Below are 16,788 nucleotides of genomic sequence, written 5' to 3' on the forward strand. Positions count from 1 at the left end.
ATTTCAGAATGCTGTTTTTAAATGCCTCAGACTCAAATTAAGTCACATCTTAAATTTAGACTACACTTTAGCTTCTCATGAAAAGCCTTGCGTTACTATTATCTGCTGTAGCAGTGGAAATTGTTTTGATAATTGTTTTTGTTATTCGCATTTCTGTCTGACCGTATAAGCCATGGAATCTACATGATCTTGACTTAATCTTCTTATAAAACCTTAACCCAGCCCTGAACGCGGGGTGATTAGACGTGTTAGCCGGCACTGAGCTTGATGGTGGCCGTGCACTAGAAACAGTTTTTTATAAACAAAGAAAAGAGTTTAGTACTCTACGACAGAAAATAAAATGAAAGCAGAGCTGCCAGCGCATCACAGTGGATGACATGCATCTCTCTGCAGCCACACAAATGTGGGAGGAACTGAAGGCAAATCGTCTGGCCCAATACGGCACAGTAACTGCGGTCGCAGCTATTAGTAAGTTACATAATGTCATTTCCTCTCATTCTAACTTTTGGTGGGCTGAAACAACATTTCAGTCAGTTATGATCTAATACAACTTCTTCCATATGTATTGTAGAATATTATAAACAGCACAGTTTCAGCGCTGAAGGTTCAGAAGGTACAATGTGGCTCAAGAGGTACTTGATGTAGCTTAAGGGATAACAGAATTACAGATTAGAATTCAGAGGCTGTTTTTTTAATTTTTTTTTACTACAAAAAAACAGGGTTGCATTGTAATACCAAATCTATTACATATATATATATATATATATATATATATATACATACAGTATATACAGTATATATACACACACACACACACACACAATTGGAAGTAAAACAAGTTGAAGTACTAAAATTACTTAAATAAAAACAAATCAATGCTAAATAGATAGATTTAGAAAAGCACATGACTAAATTACTAAAACTAAAAGGAAAACTGAAAATATTAAAATAAAAGCTATTTCAAAAGGTTTATAAATACTATAATAGTATGTAAAACTAAAACAACACTTATTCTAATTCGAATTGGATTTGGTTGGTCATTTGTTTTCACACCGATTGTATACATTCCAATATATATATATATTTTTAATGGACCTTTGTATCATGGATCTCATTGATTTGATATCAAATCTGCTAAAGGGCAACAGCCAGCTCATTGATTTGATTCCAACAGTGCTTCCAACCAGATCTGACCTAAAGCACTTTGTGTAGACCTTTAAAAGTCTGTATTTTCTGCAAGAATGTCCTTGATTTCGAATGGAAGAATGTGCACAAAAAATGGATTTTCTTCAAAAATAGGTTTGGTTCTGCTGAGAAAATGGATTGCAGGTGGAGTGTGCCGCTGTCGCGTGAGACTGGATAGAAAGACAGTCGTCATTACTGGCGCCAACACTGGGATTGGAAAAGAGACGGCACATGACTTGGCCATGAGAGGTAAACGCTGCATTCTTCAAAAATACAGGTTCTAAAAGGGTTCTTTTCACACCCTTTTTGGTTCCGCAAAAGAACATTTCAGCGAACAGTTCTTAAAAGAACCCTTTTTTTGTGAATGACATTTTAATAATCTAAAGAACATTTTTCCACTATAAAGAACCTTTTGAGCAATGGAAAGGTTCCATGGATGTTAAAGGTTCTTCATGGAGCCATCAATGCCAATAAAGAACCTTTATCTTTAAGCGTAAAGAAAGTCTTTTGGAGGACTTTAGCTCAGACTGGATGTTTTCTGGGTTGTTTTTTTCAGGGGCTCGGGTTGTGATGGCTTGTCGAGATCTTTCAAAAGCAGAAAAGGCAGCGGCAGAGATTCGCAGATCTACAGGAAATGGCAACATAGTAGTTCGGCACTTGAACCTGGCATCTCTGTTCTCCGTACGGCAGTTTGTGCATGAATACACTACCACTGAGGATCGACTGGATATACTTATTAACAACGCTGGTGAGACATTTGATTTCATTAATCAGCAAATCACACTGTGCTTTTAGCTGTATTGATAAATATTATACATTTTGTATGGACAAACCTATTCTAGGAGTGATGATGTGCCCTAAAAGCCTCACTGAGGATGGCTATGAAACCCAGTTTGCTGTCAATCATTTGGGCCATTTCCTCCTGACTGTTCTGCTCCTGGACATGCTGAAGAAGTCTAGTCCAAGTCGAGTTATCAATGTATCCAGTATTGCTCACAAAGGAGGTAAAACACACATATTAACATCATGCTTTTTAGGTTTTCCAAAAGAAGGTTTCAAAGAAAGTTTTTCACAGCGATGCCATAGATGAACAATTTTTCAGTGATCAGGTCTTAAAAGAAGGACATTTTAATAATCTAAAGAAACTTTTGTGCAATGGTGTTAGATGAGAGCAAATGTTGTAAAAGCTCATTTGCCCCATTTTTTACAATTAAATAGCATTGACCAATAACTGATATGGTAATGATACATCTCTTCTGTGTCATTTGTAAACATTATTGCAGAGATGCATGAGACTTTTATCAATTCAACAACATATTTCAGTCCGATGACCTTTTTTTTATATAAATGAAGTTTTTATTGGTTTTCTTTATACATAACACAAACATACCAAAAATAATAATAATAAAAAAAATATATAAAATAATAATAAATAAATAAAAATAAATAATAAATAAGTACAACAATCAAGATAATAATAATAATACTAATTGTAGAAATTACACTTTATACACAACAGTGTGTGCAAGTTACCATTCAAGCATTTAGTCATCCTTCAAAGTAACCAACTGAATAAACTTCTCCCACATGTCAACATCTCTATATTTTCCGTTCACTTTAGCTAACATTCTTTCAAGTCCGATGACCTTTCTCTATAGGTAAGATCAACTTTGACGACCTGAACTTCAACAAGGCACCGTACGATTCCCTGGTCAGCTACAGGCAGAGCAAACTTGCCAACCTGATGTTTACTCGCGAGTTAGCACGGAGGATTAAAGGTTTGTGTGCTCATCCCCAGTACACCAGTCACGTTCAAACATAAAAAAATGCTGCAAAATACTTTAGCCTTGTTCAATCCTGCTCTGTTTTTAATTAGGGTCTGGTGTAACTGTGTACTCCCTTCACCCTGGAGTAATCCGCACTGAACTGGGACGTTATGTGCAGACCCGCTACCCTCTGCTCAGTGCCCTGTTGTCTTTTCCTGCTCTTTTACTGATGAAAACCCCCAAACAAGGTGCTCAGACGTCCATCTACTGTGCGGTTACTGAGGGGCTGGAGTCTCACAGTGGCTGCTATTTCAGGTGAGCTGTTAAAAAGGGCCTATTATGCCTTGATTTTGATTTTGGGCTCTACTAGAATAGGTTTCCATGCTTGAATGTTCAAAAAAAACACCTTATTTTTCACATATTTCACATTGTTGCAACGATTTTATCCAGCTGATGAACGATAAAAACTTCGACAGCCAATCAGAATCCATTCTGCTGTAACTAGCTCAAGCATTTAAAGCGGCAGACAAGCACACACTTATAAACAGAACGATATGGTCCGCTGGTGTGGATGCTATTATCTTTATAGTTCATTCTTGGTGTGAAGGGGCCTTTACTCCCTTTGGAGTGACTTTGTAACTTTGCAGAGCTTTTTCATGCTCAAACAGCAACATAACACACTAAAGAGAGTTGAAAATGTAAGAACGCATATTAGTACCCCTTTAATATTAATATTCACATGAGCCTTCATCATGAGTGTAACGGGTTTGTATTGTAATTTCTCTAAAAACACCTTTTACAGTGATTGTAAGCTGAAGGAACCAGCTCCTGAAGGTAAAGATGATCTTGCTGCTCTGCGATTATGGGAAATAAGTGCAAAGCTTGTGGGCTACCATGAAGAGAACTGACAAAGCTCTATTAATAATACCATGACTATATACAGGAATGCTTTGTATGCAGCTAGCAACACTCAGATCATATTTTCTAATGTTTGAAGTTTTTTTTTAATAATGAAAACTGTATTTAATTGAATTAAATATTAGTGGTTTAATAAACCTGAATGGTGTTTTTGTCTGGATCAGTACTGTAGTAGCCTAATCCCTATGTTCCCTCTCTTGCACATGCCAGTATAAATGTAAGATATTTGTCTCATAATTTGTCATTTTAAAGCTGTTTTGAAGTAACTAATTTGATGATTAATAAATGTTTTATAAAATCACATCTTCATTGTAACTTAAATGTTATCAAAATAAAATATTACACATAACATACATCAATTTTAGCATTAGACGCTGGTAAAATACAGTGAGTTAAGTGCCTGTAGTAGGCCTACTGAAGTTCATTCATGTCCAAATTGTTTACAATGAATTAAAATCTTTAAACTGAATTCATTCATGAATCCAACTCAATTGGATCGAACACTGCACTGAACCAGTCTTTGCTTTTGATGATAATAAAGTGTTAAATTAAATCATATTATTGTAGCAATGATGTTTGAGAAAAACAAAAACATTATAATTTTCAGTTAGCGGTTACGCATTACAAGTAACGCAAATACAAGTAAAGTGTGTTGTGTAACCATGTTGTGTAAACATGATGGTTTGTGGTAGCTATGTTCAATTCAGAATCATTCTTCAAATGATGAATGATGAGTCGAATCTTTTAAATCAATTCTTTAACGAAACCGACTAAATTGGTCCGAGCACTGACTCACTGGACCAACATATTAATTCTGGTAACGAAATTGTTTTCTTTTTAGCATTTCTTTTTGTGATTAATAAAAGTTTAAAGAGATCATAACTGCGTGACCATGCTATAAATCACATAAACGAATAACTAAGAAGCTGGTAATTTAAAATACAGCGATAGAGAGGTCGTCTGGATGTGATGTCCGATTCTTGACCGAATCGTTCTTCTGAGTCGAATCTTTTAAATGAATTCTTTCACGAATCCGACACTGACTCACTGAACCAACAATTTAAAGATGATAATCCTTTTAGTATTTCTTTTTGTGATTAATAAAAGTTTAATGAGATCATAACTTTACGTAATATTGCTATAAAACACATAAACGACGCAGGCACAGACGTTAGTAAAAAAAAAAGTTCCGTGAAATTACATTCCTGTAGAACGAGCCCTTACCAATATGGCGTTTCATTTACTCCGTTTTACGTAGCAGCCTTGAATTATGGGATATTGTTCATGTTCTACGAACTGTTACCAGATCAGTTGAACTAGTAAATTGAACCTGAAAGACTTGGAAGATCGATTGAACTACAACAGATCCCAAATCAGAGGCGGACCGAATACTCGTGTACACCGGAAGTAGTAGGAAGCCCAGTGAGTTGTCTGTCTCCCATTGTCAACAGTATTTTGTATGCGGGAGTTTACTAATGAAAAGAGCCGTTTATCATTAGTTAAACAACTTTGAAAAGATTCGATCATTTGAACCATTTTCTCTGACAATTAGAACACATATAAAACGAAAAAATGAACGTGACTCTGGCTGTCAAGCAGTACATTTCCAAAATGATAGAGAGCAGCGGACCCGGGATGAAGGTGCTGCTGATGGACAAGGAGACGGTAAGTGAATTTAAACAGCTTTAACAGTTCAAGCTAAAAAGCGCAAATGAGCTTAAGCCACTGATAATCTAGTACTGTGTGCAGGTGTAAATGGGTTTTGCTGTCATGTGTCTTAAAGGGTTCATCCAAAAAGGAAAGTTTTGTCATCATTTACTGATTTACTCACCCTCAAGTTGTTCCAAACCATTATGAGTTTCTTTCTTCTGTTGAACACAAAAGAAGATGTAAATAATGTTGGTAACCAGACAGAAACTCACACAGGTTTGGATATTAATTGTATTAATCAATACTTACATTTTTGGGTGAACAATCCCTTTAACCAAATGTAACTCTAATTTCTTTTTAAATTTAGAGGGCTGTGTTGCAAAAGTAGTCAGCAGTCTACATAGACAGTGACTAACAGTGGTCAAAACATTGCTTGCTTGTTCTCTTTACTCTTCCTCTGTTTCTTTACAGACCAGTATTGTGAGTGTGGTCTACACTCAGTCTGAGATCCTGCAGAAGGAGGTCTACCTTTTTGAGCGCATTGACTCACAAAACCGAGACAACATGAAGCACCTTAAAGCGATCTGCTTTCTCCGGCCAACCAAGGTTTTTTATCATGGTCTCTTATAGAATATATGGATTTAGACTGTATTTCCAGGTTATTTCATACTTGATTGTCTCTGCTTTCAGGAGAACGTAGAGCACCTGATTCAAGAGCTTCGTCGGCCCAAGTATAGTGTCTATTTCATCTGTGAGTACCAGAAATATATCAGAGTGTTGCTTCAATTTACCTCTTGTGTATATGAGTTTGCAGAATATGTGCTAATAAGGGTGGTCAGAAGATGAACTTTCACTGACTTTAGGACTTATTCTGTGCAGATTTTAGTAACGTGATCAGTAAGAGTGAGATAAAGGTTTTGGCTGAAGCAGATGAACAGGAAGTAGTTGCAGAAGTGCAGGTGGGCCTTCTTCTTTTTAATGAAAGTCTTCTTCATAATTGATTCATAAATATGCTTTCCATATAGTGTCTACAAAATGTTAACAAACTTTAAAAAAAAATGTTGTTACTCTAGGAGTTCTATGGAGATTTCATTGCTGTGAACCCTCATCTTTTCTCCCTCAACATTCAAGGAGTATCCAGGGTAAGAAATTTTTTTTTTTGTTTAAAATGGGGAACTAGTTTCAGCTAAGAGAGTTGAAAATGTAAATAAAAAGCGTAATATGACCCCTTTAAATATATATATTTGTTATTTATTATGGATTAAGATATATTATGATACTAAGCCAAAAACTGAACAATAAGATATAATAAATTACTAGTGCTGCCTGAAGTCTTTTCATTATCTCTCTTGTGAGCACGAATCCTTCTGTTTTAGGCTCTCTATGAATATTTCTGTGTGTTTATAGGGTCGCAGTTGGGAGCCCAGTGTTCTGCCTCGTGTCACTCAGGGTTTGACATCAGTCCTGCTGGCCCTGAAGAAATGCCCCATGATCCGCTACCAGCTCTCCTCTGACATGTCCAAAAGGCTGGCAGAGAGCGTAAAAGTAAGACCATGTATCACAGATCTGTAGTATGCATTATCTTTGACCTTTTGGTGAACAGGTTATTCTTTTATAATTTGATTTACTCTACAGATGTTCTTGTATTCAGATGTATTGACTAATGATCTGTTTGTGTTTCCCACAGCAAATCATTACTAAGGAGTATGAACTGTTTGACTTCAGAAAGACAGAAGTACCTCCTCTTCTCCTGATTTTAGACAGAAGTGATGATGCCATTACTCCCCTTCTCAACCAGGCAAGAAACAACATCTCCTAATAATGTTACATCCAAATCTCATATTACAGAACAAGATCTGTATGCAAAATCCCAGTCCTGACCACCAGAGGGAGATAGAGCCCATGGTTTTCTTTCTGGATTATGTTAGAAAACTGCTAAAACAGTGTTAGACATTAAATATGATGCTTTTTATTATTTTTCTCTACTGTGAGATTTACAGGAGCCAGTGCGTCCGGCTTGCATTTACTGATTTATTTATTTTATTGCAACAAAATAAATATTACATAATGATTTAGTGTGCTGATATTGCAGCAAATTCTACATGTGCATGCATTTGCTTCCTCTAGTGGACGTATCAGGCCATGGTTCATGAGCTACTGGGCCTCAATAACAACCGCATAGACCTGTCCAGAGTGCCTGGAATCAGTAAGGACCTACGGGAGGTGGTCTTGTCTGCAGAAAATGATGAGTTTTATGCAAATGTGAGTAACATTGTTGAAAATATTGTCTTGTTGTTTGAAGTACATATACAGATTCCATTAAAGTGTGTAATGCATCATGAAATTATTTATCAAGTAGATTTTCACTTCAAAGAAACTGATGTAGTGTACACAACAAGGTCTTGTAATACTTTTTTTTTTCAATTTAAAACAAAGAAACATTATGACATACAATGATTAAGAAATATTAAACATTTCTAGGTTATGAAACTCCTTAGAAACTGTAATAAAAGCAAAAGTAAGAGCCTTTTTTTTAGTGATCTGAGACTTTTGGACCCCACACTATATGTTGTTTTCTCTCTCTTTCTCTTAATAAGAACTTGTACCTGAATTTTGGTGAGATTGGAACAAACATCAAGAACCTGATGGAGGATTTTCAGAAGAAAAAGCCCAAGGACCAACAGAAATTAGAGTCAATATCTGACATGAAGGTGAGCAGACCTAATAATACTGTTCACTGCAGCACATCATCTTTTATGAGCAGTGAACCATGAAGACCCCTGATCCAGAACTTTTATTATTGTGTTCACTTTCCTTTTGTAGGCATTTGTGGACAACTACCCCCAGTTTAAGAAAATGTCGGGCACGGTCTCAAAGCACGTGACCGTGGTCGGGGAGCTGTCCCGGCTGGTCAGTGAAAGACAGCTGATGGAGGTGTCCGAGGTGGAGCAGGAGTTGGCCTGCCAGAGTGACCACTCCAATGCACAACAGGTCAGAGTTTGACACGCAGTCAAGTGCTGATTATTATTTAGCAATATCACTATTTTTATATTTTTTGATCAAATAAATGCAGTTTTGGCAAGCATAAGAGACTTCTTACCGAATCTTACTGACCCCAAACTTTTGAACCAAGTGAATGTAAATCCACAATGGTTTTTGTGGTCGTCTACATTATGTTAAGTGCTGTAAATCTTGCACCGTTGCTAAAGATGACCTTGTTCCTCTTCCTGCAGAGCCTGAGACGGCTCCTGCAGAACCCTCGGCTTTCTGAAATCGACGCTGTGCGGCTGGTGATGCTGTACGCGCTTCGCTACGAGAAACACAGCAGCAGTATTCTGCCCAGCCTTATGGAAGAGCTCAATCGCAAAGGGGTGTCAGAGAGACACCGCAAGGTGAGGGACTGCGTCCTGTAGCAGTGTACAGGTGAAACTCGAAAAATTTGAATATCGAGCATTTATTTCAGTAATTCAACTTAAAAGGTGAAAACTAATATATTATATAGACTCATTACATGTAAAGTGAGATATTTCACGCCTTCATTTGTTATAATTTTGATGATTATGGCTTACAGCTTATAAAACCTTTTCACAATATTCTAATTTTGAATTTGGCGTTTTCATAAGCTGTAAGCCATAATCATCAAAATTATAACATCCTGATATATTTTGGAAATATAAAGGGGAGATTTTATGCTGGCCTTTTGAAAATTATGTCTTTTCTTTGGCAAAATGTTTAGAAAAGGCCTGGTATCGGCGGCAAAGTATTTAGTATCCCATATGACAAGCCATCTCTGTTTGTATGTGTATTTATTTTTAGTGGTTTGGTTATGTTATGTTGGGGCTTGTGTTATGTCACGTGGCCATCTGGAAATAATTGTGAAATTATTACTGTAGTGTCTAATAAGCCCATGAGGGCTGGGCACCATATGGTGTTTGAATGAATCAATCAATCAAAAAATATAACAAATAAAAGCTTGAAATATCTCTCTTTGCATGTAATGAGTCTATATAATATATTAGTTTCACCTTTTAAGTTGAATTACTAAAATAAATGAACTTTTGCACCATATTCAAATTTTTCGAGTTTCAACTGTATTGGTATTGATGGACTAATTTGATAAAGTCCTACTATTACTAGTACTATTATTAAAAAGTTGCTTACTTTCCTATACTGCAGATGGTGCAGTCCATGGTGGAATATGGCGGAAAACGAGTCAGAGGAAGTGACCTCATTGCTCCTACAGATGCTGTGGCCATTACCAAGCAGTTTTTCAAAGGACTTAAGGTACATCATGTTTATGGCCTTCTGGCTGCATTCTTTTTTACATTTTCAAAGCACAAAGTCACTTCAAAGGGTGTTATTCTCTGTCGGTGCGCACTGTTTCTGAACTCCCTGAAACGCCTCCATTAGCATTACAGAATGATCAAACAAATATTAGAGATGCTGTGCAATAAAACGTATCTAGTTATACAATCATGTGATGTCACGTCATGTGAGGTTTTTGTTGCACATCGAGGGATTTATGCTGCAAAAAGGTTTCCATCGTAGTTTATGCGCATGTCTTCTTATCGGATAAAAAATGTCTCAATTGAGTGCTTTAAATTTTTTTATTTTTATTTATGCACATTTTGATGTTTCCATTCAGTGATTTCATTTTTTAAAATGTATTTTAAATGCAAAATGCACATAAAGTGTATGGAAACTAGTAAAATATGTGAAAAATAATGTGTTTTTTAATACATTCATTCAAGCACGAAAACCTACAGCTGAAACTCGAAAAATTAGTATATCGTGCTAAAGTTCATTTATTTCAGTAATTCAACTTAAAAAGGTGAAACTAATATATTATATAGACTCATGACATGTAAAGTGAGATATTTCAAGCCTTTATTTGTTATAATTTTGATGAAATTACAGCTCATGAAAACCCCAAATTCAAAATTGGAATATTGTGAAAAGGTTTTCATAAGGTGTAAGCCATAATCATCAAAATTATAACAAATAAAGGCTTGAAATATCTCACTTTGCATGTAAAGAAGATAGTATATAGTTTAACCTTTTTAAGTTGAATTACTGAAATAAATGAACGTTTTTTCAGGATATTCAAATTTTTCGAGTTTCATCTGTATTCTAGTAGACCCCAAAAACAAGATATCAAGAGTTTGTTATAAGTCCCCATTATAGGTCCCCTTTAACATGTCATATTGCCAAACCCACATGCTGTTTAAAACTTGTTTATGTGTTTGAATAGGGAGTTGAAAATGTGTACACACAGCATCAGCCGCTTCTACATGACACGCTGGATCAGCTGATCAAGGGTCGTTTGAAGGACAGCCAGTTCCCCTACCTCGGGCCAAGTTCTCTGAGAGACAGGTGATACAGATACAGAAATAGACTGTTATTCACACTCATGCATTAATAATATACAGGCACACTTATAGACATTTAGTGTGAGTGTTTTGTTGTTGCTTTGGAGTGTGTGTTATTTCTGTGTCCATATGGAATGTTATTTTCACAGTCTAAGGAACCTTGGGGTGACATTTGACAAATCCCTATCTTTTGAAACTCTCATCAAATCACTGACCAAATCCTGTTTTTTCCATTTACAAATTGGCAAATTGAGGGCTGTGGTCTCTCAGTCAGAACTGGAGATGCTAAATTCATGCCTTCATTTCCTATACCGTATTGACTATTGCAACTCACTCTTCTCCTCACTCAACAAATCTGTCCTTCACCGTTTGCAATCCATTCATAATTCTGCTGCTAGGCTCCTTACTAGATCAAATATGCGCACCCATATCGGCTCCATTCACTGGCTTCCTGTAACCTACAGGATCCAGTTCAAAATTCTCACCATAACCTATAGGGCTCTATATGGTCAGGCCCCTGCCTATCTTGCCAACTTAATTGACCCTTTACAGGGAGCTTGATTGACAGGCGATCTGACCAATCATACTTCGCCATCCTCCATTTTGTCCGACAAAGCAGTCAGGAGAGTTAGTAGATTAACATGAGAGGATTTGAACTTGAGAAGCGGAGTGAACTGACGTCTTTCCGCAGTTAAAACAACATTCCTTCTGATGTTCATTCATGTTTATTTGATGCTATAAATGAACTAGAAGGAAGAGATGATCGGTTCACGAGCAGCTTTAACTGAGGCGACACAGCGATCTGTCACGACACATTAAAGAGCCACAAAACGGTATTTATTGTTTAAATTTCTTTTAAAAAAATGACCAAATTTGAAAGGTGAGACTTTGTTTAATAGGTTTAATATCAAAAGTAACTGAAAAGTAACCTGGTCTGTCCTGTCTCTCAGTGTGTTGTCAGTGTCCTCTCTGCTCCACAATGTATTTTTCACTGCGTGAGAACATGGTGTGTGTATGAGAGCGGCGTAGCTTGTCGGACATAGCGACAGTAACTAAGGCTGGCGGGTCTTTGCGAACGGTCAATTCACCTACACACTAATCTCTGTCTTTAGTCTTTTGATGATTTTATCTGTTGTATTTGATTGTATTCTTAGACTGTTTTTTCTGTTTTATTGTCTATTGTAAAGCACTTTTTGACTGTCTGTGAAAAATGCTGTATAAATAAATTTTACTTACTTACTTACATTATACCAGTTAAATACATTTGAAATGCCCTGTTTCATGTATAATTCACAATCTTTGTGCTTGGGTTGAAAACATGGACTAGAGCTGCACGATTATTGATAAATTGAGAATCACGATTTATTTTGTTTATTTGAGATCACGATTCTCCCACGATTCTGAATAGACAACTAAACAAAATAGCATGTAATTTACTAGAGGTTCTGACAAAATGTTAATTTCTGCAGTCTATTTAGATTGAAAAAAAATTGAGTAATTCAATGACTCACTCATAAAGACTTCACTTGTTTCATTACTGGATGAAACAGCTTTTTTTGAACAATCTCTTGAATGAATGATTCAAAGACGAGTACAATTTTAACAGTCACTCAGTTCATTTAACAGTTCGTTTGAAGTGCCACGTTACTATCAAAAGGTGATTCTCTCTATTCTGATCTCTTTCGTAGACATCAGCGTTTATATCTGAACTATAAATGTTTATCCAACGCAGATTTGAATGTCCGCTGTGATCATGCATGTCAACGGTTTACTAGACATAGCGAATGGTTTTCATTTAGGAATAAGATCATGTGGGTGTTTGATTCAAGAATATGATTAGTTGTGCAGCTCTAACATGGTCTGCAGTGAAATAGATGTGCTCCTTCACACTGTCTCCACCCTTTAGACCTCAAGACATCATTGTCTTCATCATTGGCGGGGCCACTTACGAGGAGGCGTTTACTGTTTACAACCTGAACCGCACAATGCCAGGGGTACGCATCATACTCGGGGGCACGGCCATTCACAACACTAAGAGGTCAGTGTTTTTAAATGCTCTTTTCACCATCTCATCTCTATTAAATAGCCCTTACATTTATAATGTAAAAAAAAAATTAGTTGGTTTAACTTAAAAAAAGCAAGTTACCTTGTTGCCTTAATTTTTAGTTCGTTGTAATTACAATTTTGAGTTACTACAATGAAGAATAATGGTTTATTAAACAAAAACTCAAAATAATATGTTATCTTCACACATTAGTTATCGAAGTTGATTTGACAAAAGATAAAAAGTTGTGATAACAAATCATGAAAATATTTATTTTACAGTGTAGACTATATGGATTTTTGTTTCTTGGCGGTCTTAGATGATTTAGAGTTCTCCAACATATTGCATTTCTTATTTAAGATATTATTATATATGTACTATACACACTACCCCTCAAAAGTTTAGGGGGTCAAAAAGATTTTATATTTAAAAAAAACCTTTTATTCAGCAAAGATGCATTAAATTGATCATGAGTGACCGTAAATACATGTATAATGTTACAAAAGATTACTATTGCAAATAAATGCTGTTCTTTTGAACTTTATATTCATCAAAGAATCCTGAAAAAAATGCGCACAACTGTTTTCAACATTGATAATAATCAGAAATGTTTTTTTGAGCAGCAAATCATCAAATTAGAATGATTTTTGAAGGATCATGTGACACTGAAGACTTGAGTAATGATGCTGAAAATTCAGCTTTGATCACAGGAATAAATTACATTTTAAAATGTTTTACAATAGAAAACTGGTATTAATAATACAATCGTATTTCAAATTGTAAGAATAATTAATTGTTTTTACTTTTTTTTTTTTTTTTTTTTATTTACAAATGCTGTCTGTCATGTAAACTCTAAATTAATCGTAATATTTTCAACCAAATAAATTTAGTTTAGCTAAACTTCACAAAGCTTCAATTTATTTCCACCTGATCTAACCAGATCTGTAGCTTTTGTACACTATAGCCATTACAATAGATACTAGTTGACTATGAACTTCCTGAAATAAAATGTAATTTAAATACATTTGCATGATATCGTTTTCCTTTCTGTTTGTTTGTAATTTCTCATTGTTTGACATATTTTGTTACCGACCGAGGATTGTTGAAACCCAACTCCAGTCAAATCCAGTGCAGACTGTACGCATGCATTATCATGCAAACATGTTCCTCTTCTCTGTTCCAGCTTCCTGGAGGAAGTGACGCTCGCTGTGGGTTCGGGTGGAGACCGGACACAAGGACGAGGCCGTCCGCAGAGCCGACGTTGAGCTGTCATCATCATCACTCATATTAATGTGTGCTGTCTGTCCGCTGTGAACATTTGCCCTCTTTTTCTCTCTCCTAACATTCCTTTCAAATGTTTCAGTTTTAGGGAGGAAAATGGTCACACTGCACAATAAGGTTCAATTCTTTACCATTTATGAACAACAATTTGCACAGCTTAAATACGATCATAATAAATATACTATTGTTCATTTTTAATTCATGCGTGTTCATAAGAACAAGCAACAACTTGAATTGTTAAAAATGTGTTAGTATATGTGCAGAAATATGTAGTAAACATTAGCCTAGATTAATAAATACTGTCAAACTCTTGTTCATTGTTAGTTCATGAGACTATGCGCTAACTAATGTAAATGAATTGAAATGTATTGTAAAGTGTTATCATATATATATGTTGATAATGGTATGTGAAACACTGTAAATGTGCATAACTTTTATGATCACGTGTAAATAATGCCCCAAAAGTGATCACAATGATGACATTTTTATTTATTGGATTGGTGATGCTAAATTTGATCATTGTTGGATAGATGACTACTGGATGTTCAGTAAAAAAGTATATAACTTTTAAATATACTATAAACAAAAAAATGAACAGACTGCTCTGTGTATATAATTTGGGTGACAATAATGTGAAATTTTGCATCAAAAGTGCCCAAGAAAGCTGGAAAAATCATTCCAATATTTGGGTTTTAAAAAAAAATGTTCCACCATATTTGTTATAATTTTTATTATTATTTTTAACATCCCTATCCAGCTAAATTAAATGGCATGCTGCAAATATCCAGACATTAATACATGTTTTTAATGGATATTTATTTGCAGCGTGTCGTCAGCCTATAACTATAATATTAACATCAAAGGCTTGTAACAATTAATATGACAGTTCTTGGTGGACAAAGAGTTTAAACCGGCTAACTTTAAAGCCTTGTATAAAACATCGACGTATTTGCATCTCAGTGTGTCCGTACGCATGTCTTTTTTTGGACTAAGCTTTGCCTTTGTACATACTGTAGCTTGATAAACTGGAAATCATGATAAGTAAGTGATATTTTATGATTCTCTTCAATAAATGAAAAGTCAAAATTGATTCATCCAATAATATCAGACCAACGCTTTTTTCCCCTCATGTTTTTATTACCACTAAAGCCTCAGTCCACAGGCTGTATAACACATCTCAAGTGATTTACTGATTAAATTGAATCAAGTAGATGGAGTTTAGCCCTGACCTTTTAGGTCTTCACTTTAACCTCCAGAGCTTAAACCCCCATAGACAAGTTCAGGTTGCTCCACTGTAACTCCCCTTCCTCCCTCACTAATCACATCCATTAATCCCCACTATCATCCAGACGACGGCAGACCTGAACCACTTAATGGCTTTACAGCACAGTTTGCTGTGTGTGGATGGAAAAAAAAAACATTAACGGTTGCTTATGATGAGTCAATAAAGGGCCTGGTAGATTTGCGAGCCAGATTATGTCACACTTGATGAAAAATACACATACGTACAGCGGGACAAAAATCAGGTCCATGATGTGTCCGTTTGTTATTTCCAGATTTGGATTAAAGAAATCTGTCCCAATTAACCCAAGGGAAACATTTCTTGCTTCGTTCTAGAATAATGTGGTCAATTTATGTGGACAGAAAGAAGCTTAGTGTAATTATAGTGATGTAGTTTGTCCTTCTGAGTGTGTGTGTGTTTTCTCAGAGCTTGTAGGAGGGAAAATCCTTGGAAATCCCCCTATACTGAGTTACATAATAAACATTTTAGTTTAAGTTCATGCATTTTGTTTTATTGTGGTTCTAATAATTGTATGTGCAATATTCAGATCCATGCTCTCATTTGTGTCTTTTTAAACTTTTGCCACATTTCTTTTTAGATTTACTGAAACAAAGCTATTACACAAGTGTATAGTCAAGAACGGCGAGTCACACTTTTATTCCAGACAATATCTAGGTTTATTTTTATATGTTAAGTTCTGTATCGACTTAAGATGACGAACATTTACACTCTTATTACCCAGGGAAAAAAGGCATGCACCAGTAGAAGGTTTTCACACTGAATGGGGTAAGTTGTCACAATGGAACCTGCCTTAATGATAAATATTTCAGCAAAAATTAAACAGTTAACAATCAATTATGAAGAAAATTGCTTGAAGCATCAGAAATGTGACAAGTTGCCCGATATTATAAATAATAAAATCAAAATAAACTATACAGGGGAAACTTACAAAAAATTCCAAAAAGAAAAGGATTCAAAAATGTTCTCTCTCTCTCTCTCTCTCTCTCTCTCTCTCTCTATATATATATATATATATGTTTATTTTTTAAAATATATTTTTGTATTGAATATGTATCAAATAACTAGCAGATATAAAGAACAGAACAAATAGAACTTCTACATGAATTAAATTGTATCAAGTATATGTAAAGCTTCACATAGGCTATATATTAAAAAAATATATTAAACAAAAATAAATAAATAAAATAAAAGACATACACAGAGGAAACATTATGCATCAGTGGTATTATTAAAAATATCATCATAATATTTCAAGAATCTGTCACTTTTCTT

General features: G+C 35.3%; 2 protein-coding genes across 2 annotated transcripts; both read left to right on the top strand.

Annotated features, from left to right (window-relative positions):
* Window positions 1-220: 220 nt before the first annotated feature.
* LOC306986740 (retinol dehydrogenase 12) lies at window positions 221-4,424 on the top strand. The gene is made up of 7 exons (XM_079590311.1): window positions 221-468; window positions 1,300-1,434; window positions 1,742-1,933; window positions 2,028-2,189; window positions 2,844-2,963; window positions 3,062-3,266; window positions 3,754-4,424. The coding sequence occupies exons 1-7, from the start codon at window positions 378-380 to the stop codon at window positions 3,857-3,859; spliced, it is 1,011 nt and encodes a 336-aa protein (XP_079446437.1). The 5' UTR covers window positions 221-377; the 3' UTR covers window positions 3,860-4,424.
* Window positions 4,425-5,222: 798 nt separating this feature from the next.
* Window positions 5,223-15,993, top strand: vps45 (vacuolar protein sorting 45 homolog). The gene is made up of 15 exons (XM_079589910.1): window positions 5,223-5,534; window positions 5,991-6,125; window positions 6,210-6,270; window positions 6,399-6,478; window positions 6,593-6,661; window positions 6,927-7,064; window positions 7,207-7,317; window positions 7,647-7,781; window positions 8,117-8,230; window positions 8,343-8,510; window positions 8,753-8,911; window positions 9,696-9,803; window positions 10,771-10,892; window positions 12,795-12,926; window positions 14,116-15,993. The coding sequence occupies exons 1-15, from the start codon at window positions 5,442-5,444 to the stop codon at window positions 14,195-14,197; spliced, it is 1,707 nt and encodes a 568-aa protein (XP_079446036.1). The 5' UTR covers window positions 5,223-5,441; the 3' UTR covers window positions 14,198-15,993.
* Window positions 15,994-16,788: the final 795 nt, after the last annotated feature.

Source organism: Phoxinus phoxinus (assembly GCF_949152265.1).
Source record: "Phoxinus phoxinus genome assembly, chromosome: 19".
NCBI classification, from domain to species: Eukaryota; Metazoa; Chordata; class Actinopteri; order Cypriniformes; family Leuciscidae; genus Phoxinus; species Phoxinus phoxinus.